This window comes from Sinocyclocheilus rhinocerous, unplaced genomic scaffold (assembly GCF_001515625.1).
Source record: "Sinocyclocheilus rhinocerous isolate Xijiao unplaced genomic scaffold, SAMN03320098_v1.1 scaffold591, whole genome shotgun sequence".
Classification (NCBI taxonomy): Eukaryota; Metazoa; Chordata; class Actinopteri; order Cypriniformes; family Cyprinidae; genus Sinocyclocheilus; species Sinocyclocheilus rhinocerous.
The window spans coordinates 2,640,000-2,648,986 of record NW_015641476.1 but is presented as its reverse complement, the minus strand read 5'-3'; the positions used below and the strand labels follow the sequence as shown (position 1 = coordinate 2,648,986).

The following is an 8,987-nucleotide window of genomic DNA, read 5'->3' as shown; positions in this document are numbered from 1 at the left end:
AAAAGAAGTTCCCCTTAGAATTTTTTTTTTTTTTTTTTTTTTTTTTTTAAGTAGCATTTTGTTTTTGTGAGTCATGGTTCTTTTGCTTATAGCTGATAAGGTCATATTGTAGAATTGAATCAGCATATTGTTCTGCATTTTTAAGGCATGGTCACATTTACCCTTGCGTGGCAGTTTCCCAGGCGAAGTAGGCAGGACCTGTGGTTGTGGACTGCCCACACAGAGGTCACTGGCAGACCAAGTAACTTGCTGTTTGGCCAGAGCTGTGATTTTATATGTCAAAGTTCAAAAAGCTTTGATGTGAAATTTGTCTACCATTGGAAGTCCATCAGGGAAATTACATTACATTTAATAAATTATTTTGTCATGCCAGGGTTAATGTGATTGAACCTTTATCCAAAATATCCTTTCCCAAATCAGATGTCCCTCTCTGTTAGAACAGTTTCCTAAAACTCTCAAAGAAACATCCATGAGTGACCAGTCTTGACCAATTAAATTTTTTTTTGCACTTTCAATTCCTATTCTGAAGTAGGTAGTTCATACAGCATGCTTAGTTGACAAAAACTTACATTCACTTTGATGAATATTTCTCAATTGTATTTTGTTTTTTTGCTGTGCACAGTTTAGCTTAAGAAAAAATCCCATGATGTGAAAGGGTGACTGTGTAGTTTTTGTGAGCTTTCCATACAGAAGTGTGACTACTTAAGGAACTGTACTGGCAGTCATCAGTGAAGATCAGCATTGCGTGCATTCAGACAGTGAGAGTGGCAGACCACTGCTGCCCATATTATGTGTGCTGACTTTGTACATGACAGGTGTGTCGTTGCTTTTTGAACACGCTGTGCTGCTTGCCGTTCTACTTTGTAGGTGGTTTTGATTCAATATTAAATTTTATATTCAAAGATAGTGTCAGTTTGAGGCAGTTTTGGTGACTTAACATTATAAACAGAATCAGGCAGTCTTTCAAGGCTTCAGCTTTTGCTTTTATCATGCTCTGCAGGTGCAGTCTTGGTTCGTTATGACAAGTGGCTGTGTGGAAGATGTCCACCCTTTCTACGACTGATATCACTGATGTTGGTCATGGTAAGACTCTCATTTTTCTTTTACTAGAATGTGAAAATGTTCACATACAGAGGGTGGATAAAAATCAGAAGTTGCCAGAACATATTTGACCACTTTAGTCACACCTATAAATATTTGAATGTCAATGCCTGTGGCTTTTATTTCTAAGCAAAATAACACACGCTTTACTTTACAACATATTTCATGAAAGGTTTTGTGAACTTGAGGAACTGACTTCGTGTATCCACTAGAATCACCTTGACAACAGTAATTTAAAAGTAATTGCAATATTCAGTCAGAAAAGTGTTATGAGTTATCGTGAGATAATGTATGAATTTTAACCTGAATCCAAACCTGAATGACTTTTTAATTCAGTGGAAACTAAAATAAGATATTTTGAGAAATTTCTCAGTGATTTTTTTTTTTTTTTTAGCGTGATTAAAATACAATTTGTGTAAAGGTATGTTGCTATGTAGAGGTGTGGATAAAAACATATAAACCATTTTCAGGGTGTTTTGATGTTTGTAAATAACCAATTAACCAATTGATACATACAAATATGGGTCATATGTGTTATATTTATGCATGTTGTTGTTGGTTGTGTGATATGTAATAATCATCCATTAGAACCAGAGATGTAGCAAAATGTCTAAGGTTCAATGTTTTCAGCATATTTCCAGCTATTTGGTACCTTGTTTCAATGACTAATCCAAAGGGCTCCCTGTATAATAATATATACATGCAAAACACAGCATGTGACATGACCAAAATTCATGTGTCTGCATGTGTATGCAACGCTATATTAAAAAGTATCTTTAAAAAAAAATCTAGTCATTCTTACTAATTGACTAGTTGATTGTTTTGAACGCCTATTTAATCAACCGACCCAGCCTTAATAGAACTGTGTGTTGTTGGTATGTGTGTACAGGGGACTCTCTGTGCTGTGCCAGTGAAGAGGGCCCTTCAGCAGCGACAGCAGAAGTGAAACAGGAGAATCTCAGTCAGACGGCCTCATACGGCACCTCACACAATGACCTGAACGACACTCTGCTCATGGAGCCCAGCGACATCAAGATGTACCCCACAGAGGACACACCTGTACCAGGTGAGATTGAACAAATGCAGGATACTTCTGGACTCTTTTCAGAGATAATATACTTCACATTGCTTATAGTGTAAAAGGATTCAGATAATGTTGAGTTGAACTTTACCTATTGCATAAGGTGTGACACGTGACTTTTAGACTGTCAGTTTGAGAATGTGAATATGTGTGGGTGAACTGGCTTAACTGGTTAAGTAAACACAAAAGCACTCATTCATGAGTTAGGTTGTGTGGTATTATTTCATGATTTATTTGTGAATGAGGCTTTGGATTTGCAAAGGTCATGAGTGTTTCTGTCTTGTGTATGTTTGTGCAGAGGGTCAGCCAGTCAAGAGAAAGAAAGGCCCTGCTCCCAAGATGCTGGGGAATGAGGTGTGTAGTGTATGTGGAGACAAAGCATCTGGCTTTCATTACAACGTGCTCAGCTGTGAGGGTTGTAAAGGTTTCTTCAGGCGCAGCGTCATCAAAGGAGCTCAATACACCTGCAAGAATTCGGGCCGCTGTGAGATGGATATGTACATGCGCCGCAAGTGTCAGCAGTGCCGTCTGCGCAAGTGCAGGGAGGCCGGCATGCTGGAGCAATGTGAGTGACACTCTTTGAACATCAACACTAGGCTGTTTTTGAAAGAAGTTTCTTATGCTCACCAAGGCTGCTTTTATTTGATCAGAAATACCATGAACAGTAACATTGTAAAATACAATAACTGTTTTTCTATTTAATACATTTTAAAAATGTAGTTTATTCCTGTGAGGGCAAAGCTGAATTTCCAGCAGCCAGGCTCCAGTCTTCAGTGTCACATGATCTCTCAGAAATCATTCTAATATGCTGATTTGGTGCTCAGAAAAAAATCGAATTATTGTCAATTTTGAAAACAGTTAGGCTGCTTAAAATGTTTGTAGAAACCATTATACTTTTTTTTTTTTTCAGGATTCTTTCATGACTGGAAAGTTCAAAAGAACAGCATTTATGTGAAATAGAACATTTTGTGACTTTAATGCATCCTTGCTGAATCAAAATATACATTTTATTAAAAAAAAAAACACACATTTGGAACAGCAGTGTACCTTTCTTTTTCATCCATGTGTGGCTTTTTTCATTAAACATGAATGTCACAAGCAGTCCATACAGATGCCGTCAATCATTTATCTTATCTGTTATGATATATTCATATGACATTATGATCATGTAGTGCTTGTTTTGCTTATCGTTATCTCTCTGTCTATTATAGGTGTGCTGTCAGAAGAGCAGATCCGACTGAAAAAGATGAAAAAACAGGAAGAGGGGACGGCACGTACCTCTGCAGTGGCAACACCCGGCCCTGCCCCTGAGATGCCCCCTCTGGCTCCTGAACAGCAGGAGATGATCGAAAAACTGGTGGCCTTGCAGAAACAGTGCAACAAAAGCTCTTTTCTTGAACGGCCCAAAGTCACTGTAAGTGCATTTAAGTGAGCTTTAAAAGTTTAATTTCAAGCGGACAAAAATAGTAATTTGTTGTTTTAAAATGGAATAGTCTTGACTGAAATCGTACTAGTCTGGTTTTTGTGAAGGCGGACTAACAGGCCAGTTAATACGATTGTAGCTCAGCTTTGTAAAGCATTTAATACATGTTTATTCAACTACAGTTGCCCTTTGCGTTGTGCGTTTGCTCAGAAAGACGTGTATTTAATCCTTCAAATATCCAATTATGCATTGTGACATATAGATCGAATCTTTCTGAAACTGTGATGCATTGATCCTAAAAGTTTACATCAAGATCTGTTGTTTTTCAGCCATGGCCACAGAGTCAGGACCCACTTAACCGAGAGGTTCGACAGCAGCGATTTGCTCATTTCACTGAGCTGGCCATCATGTCTGTGCAGGAGATTGTAGACTTTGCTAAACAGCTGCCTGGCTTCCTGGAGCTCACCCGAGAGGACCAGATCGCCCTGCTGAAGACCTCAACTATAGAGGTTAGACTTGACTGACCTTTAACACACATTGTTTTCGGTCATGTTCTGTTGCTGTTTTTTGTGTACGCAGATGGAGCACTGTCCTTTGGCAGACTTGTTTCTGCTGTTATTTTGAAACACGGAGTGCTTAAGAAAATCTGCCACCTGGTGACAGATGTTGTGAAAAACCAAGCACAGCCTGTACTGCTTGTTTAATGTACCTGCTAAACGTTCTTTTCTCCTGTAGATCATGCTGCTAGAGACTTCCAGACGTTATAATCCAGTGATAGAGAGCATCACCTTCCTCAAAGACTTCAGTTACAATAAAGAAGATTTTGCCAAAGCAGGTACTGTATGAAATTTTTAAATGGGTGCTTGTTTTAAACTTGCCTAATGTTTACAATAATGAAGAATATTATTTGTTACAGCTAGGGCTTACAGGTATGTCAAATTTGCATAATTATTCTTATTTTTAAAAATAACTACTTTGTGAAATGTATTCTTATCATTAATAAAAAAAATTGAAATACCTTTATTTTGGTAATATAGTCCACCCTTAGTTCAAGCCTTATGAATATTTAGTGTGAGTTTTATTTGAGACCTGTTTTTGTTGTTCATGTCCTAAAATGATCTCTGTCCTCTGGCTCGTCCGCAGGGCTGCAGTTTGAGTTCATCAACCCCATCTTTGAGTTTTCAAAAGGCATGAATGACCTCCACCTGGATGAGGCAGAGTACGCTTTGCTCATCGCTATCAACATTTTCTCAGCAGGTCAGTTTGACACAAGCACCGATTTTATATTGTTTGGCTTCTGGTGAGTCTTATCAGGCATTTATTTGGCCCTATTCTTGTTTAGAAATATCAGTATGTCCCATTTTCAGGGGTGAAGAAATAAAAAAGCAGCAAAATAATTATGAGTACAATGAGTTTTATAACGACACAAAACCTCCTACTATAGAAGAGTATTTGTATTCAGCTTGCTATTATGGATTTCTAATAATTAAGCCTTGTTTGAGTGTCATAAAGGGTTTAATATGTTATGTTATGTTTTGAAAGGGGAAGCCATTTTTAATATCCCCATTAGATTTAGTAGTAATTTTAAATCTCTAATTTGAGATTGGCATCTGGTGTGCTGCTGCTTTATTTTGAGAGATTTTTAATGATCCATCCTTCAGTAATTCCCAAGGCACTTTCTCACAAAACAAATTAAATGCAGCATCATTCTTATTCATTTGTGTCAATCACTCTTGCTATTCTTGTCTTGTGTGTGTGTGTGTGTGTGTGTGTGTGTGTGGTGGGGGTCAGACCGACCGAATGTGCAGGATCACGAGTTAGTGGAAAGACTACAGCAGCCATATGTGGATGCTCTCCACTCTTACATCAGAATAAAACGACCCAACGTGAGTATGATTTACCTTAGAGGGCAAAAATAACACTTAAAGAAGAAAAATTTGTGCTAAAAGAATATTAGTGTTTTGTTATAGTGTTTGTTCATTTGTAAGTCATACAATACCATTCAAAAGTTTGTGGTCAGTAAGATTTTTTTTAATGTTTTGAAATAGGTCTCTTATGCTCACCAAGACTACATTTATTTGATTAAAAATACAGTAAAACAATAATATTGTGAAAAACTTTTTTGTATTTTAATATATATATAAAAAAATGTATTCCTGTGATGGCAAACATAATTTTCAGTGTCACATGATCCTTCAAAAATCATTCTAATATGCTGATTTGGTGCTCAAGAAACATTTCTTATCATCATCATCATCATCAATGTTGAAAACCAATGTGCAATGATAATTATTTTTCAAGATTTTTTTAATAAATACAATTTATTTTACATTCAAAAAGAAATCTTTTGTAACATTATAAATATTTATATAACATAATACATGTTATAAAAAAAATCTTACCCCAAATGTTTGAATGGTAGTCTATGTAAGATTATAGTAAATATATTAGTATTTTGTCATACAACAAAGGCAGTATATATTTTGCCTGTTGTGTCATTTTGCATCCAGTTGGTGGCACTGATGATTCTACCTTTGCACCAATAACATATAATAACGATTGACTATAACCAGTTTTATTGTAGTATTATTTATATACTATTATAACATTTATAAATATTTTAAATTAGCTTTTATTTTTATATTTTCAGTTTAATTTTAGTTTTATTGATTTTGTCATGTGCTTGTCACTTCTATTTCTTTTTAGCTTTTTTTAAATCTGTTTTTCATCTATTTATATTTCATTTTATTTCAGCTTTATTTCAGTTGACAAAACATGATTTTAGTAGTTTTCGTTAACAATAAAAACACTGTATAACTGATGAGATTTAGCTATTTCTTTGTATTCCCAATCATCTGCTGCTCATTAATCCCCACCAAAGGATCATCTGATGTTTCCCCGGATGCTGATGAAGCTGGTCAGCCTACGCACACTGAGCAGCGTCCACTCAGAGCAAGTCTTTGCTCTGCGCCTCCAAGACAAGAAACTCCCACCTCTGCTTTCTGAAATTTGGGATGTCCACGAGTGAGCCAGCGCTCCACCTCCAGGACAGAATGAGCCAGTGTCAGGAAAACATGGGTGGGCAGGGGTCCTCTACAGACAGAACACAGGGTCATGATGTCCTTAAGGGCTGAAATGTCTCCCACTGTCACAAGAAGCCTGGTTTTATCATTCTCTTCCATGACTTCTATATTTTGGACCCAGTGGTCAGTGAGCTGCTTCCTTTGAATGTGCTATTGATAGACTGTATGGCCAGAAGTAGCTCAGGGACTGTTCAGAACAGGTGATGGTTATTTGACCATGATCATTTGGGCTTGGGCATCTGGATGGGTTTGGATTCAGAGACTGACTTGCTGGAGTGAGCAGCCACAAACAGAGTGGTCATGATTATTTTAGTTGTTGTTTTTGTTTATACCTAATGTTTCCAGTACCAAAAGCTTTGAGCAGGTTTTGGCAATGGTTTCTACTTTCTCATTAACAGAAGAGGTTGTCTTGAAGGTTCTTCATTACAGAAATGTAGTTTATTTACAGTGTTTTTGTGATTCCACTCTGACTGATTGATTGGAATTTTTTTTTTACCTTGCATAGATCATGCACAGCAATGAGTAACACAGTCTTCTGTTAGTGCAAACTCATTCGCTCAGTTTTATAACATGATGTTTGACATGCATTTAGTCTCTAATTAATGTTAAACCGCAATCTTCTGTTAACATCCAAAGGTTTTTATGGACAAAATCAATCAGTGCTTTACCAGTACAAGCCATTCAGAGCCTGTGTTACACTGATCCAGCATATCACAACGTACACAAGGAATTCTGTTTTCTGCTGGTTGGAATATTCAGAAGAAGAACTGACAAACCGAATGGCCTGATTTTATGAGGTCGAACGTATTGCAGATGTATTCTGCACACCAACCCAATGTTTTGGAGTGGTTAAAAGGGCTTACCAGTGTAGCATATGGTTGGCAGGGATCGGTAAGACTCACTGGAGCCATTAAACCGAATCAGTGTGCTGCTCAACTCACAGCGACTACTGAGATACATAGATAGATAGATAACCAAGTGTGAAGCCTTCTGAAAACTTAATGTAGACCACGATTATTCCTTTTCCATTACATTATCATGTTTAGTTACTGCAATCTCCAACCTAATATGCTGTAGTTTCTCTTTTTTTGACTCGTCAGTTCTACTTGGACGGCTGATGTTGTTTGGCAGTTCATTCTTGAAAACTTAATATACATACACAACCTAATTCTCAGTTTGATGCCTGCCTCGATCAATGTGTCATTTTTGTCCCTGAATGCAACACAAATCACAAACGAACAGTATAGTACTATATATCTTCCAAAATCAGTGGTTGAAATTGTCATAGAAAAGTCATAATTTGTCATCATTTTTCTAGTATCATTGTTCTATTTAGTTCTATATACACCCATTCTTCAATGAGGATAGTTTCGTCAACTTTTGTTTACACATACTAAATAATTTAATTTAAATGTTAATATTCCTTTTTGTGTGATTTTGAAATTATCTAGCAGGCTGTTTTAACACAGTTTTGTTGTACCTCACTTGTACATTATGATGATATTCGGATAGTCTGAAAGCACAACTTAGAATAAAACCTGTCCCATCTACATGTGATCGGCGATGAATGCGAAACAACCTTATTTTGGTATTAAACTGAACCGTATCACAGCAGTAGCTCTGAAAAAAGGGACTAGGCAAACGAGAGCTCTTTGTAATGTCTTATTATGCTCCGTAGCAATGCAAATACCCAGTGTGACCTTGTACAATTCAGGTTTTACTGATCTTAAAAACCACTTTTATGAAAAACATGGGTTGTGGTGAATCAATTACAGAAACTAACATTGCAAAAATAACCATCATTTCCATGGTTGACTAATACAGTTGGTTTGCTGTGGCATTCTTTGCCCTGCCTGTGCAAATTATTGAGACTTTGTTTCCTGAATCAGATGCCCATGTGTATGTTTTTATACCACCTTTCTGTCAGCTTGTGAAATTGCTAAAGCACATTAGTTTTTCTCAAGCTCTTTTTGATTTCTGATTAGACGTGTCCAGGCTCATTTTAAGCCATTTCCGATCTTTCACAAGGGCTTGACAATACAAGGTGTGTTATTGCAGGTCTTTTACTTTCATCTGTTCATATTTCCCCAGTTGGCTGAGCAGCCAGACTCAGACAGTTCACATGAAACTTGGTATAAAACCCACTAAAAGACATGCATAGTTGAACCTCAATGATCTTCCTGGTGATTTGTCATTGCTTATCATCTGTTTGTGCACATATGAAGTGTGATGAGGGCATAGACAAATTCTAGTAATCACCGTAATGAGCGTTTACTCTCGCTGCAACAAGCTTTGTTTT

General features: G+C 36.9%; 1 protein-coding gene across 1 annotated transcript in view; it reads left to right on the top strand.

Moving 5' to 3' along the window:
• The window catches only part of nr1h3 (nuclear receptor subfamily 1, group H, member 3), a 15,842-nt gene extending 7,119 nt beyond the window's left edge, over positions 1 to 8,723 (top strand). The window contains exons 3-11 of the mRNA XM_016571809.1: positions 1,001 to 1,083; positions 1,991 to 2,167; positions 2,481 to 2,747; positions 3,394 to 3,596; positions 3,935 to 4,114; positions 4,341 to 4,440; positions 4,749 to 4,862; positions 5,397 to 5,491; positions 6,487 to 8,723. Coding sequence (XP_016427295.1) covers positions 1,041 to 1,083; positions 1,991 to 2,167; positions 2,481 to 2,747; positions 3,394 to 3,596; positions 3,935 to 4,114; positions 4,341 to 4,440; positions 4,749 to 4,862; positions 5,397 to 5,491; positions 6,487 to 6,633 — 1,326 coding nt within the window. The 5' untranslated portion in view covers positions 1,001 to 1,040 and the 3' untranslated portion in view covers positions 6,634 to 8,723. The remainder of the gene's footprint in view (positions 1 to 1,000; positions 1,084 to 1,990; positions 2,168 to 2,480; positions 2,748 to 3,393; positions 3,597 to 3,934; positions 4,115 to 4,340; positions 4,441 to 4,748; positions 4,863 to 5,396; positions 5,492 to 6,486) is intronic.
• The last annotated feature ends 264 nt before the right edge of the window (positions 8,724 to 8,987 follow it).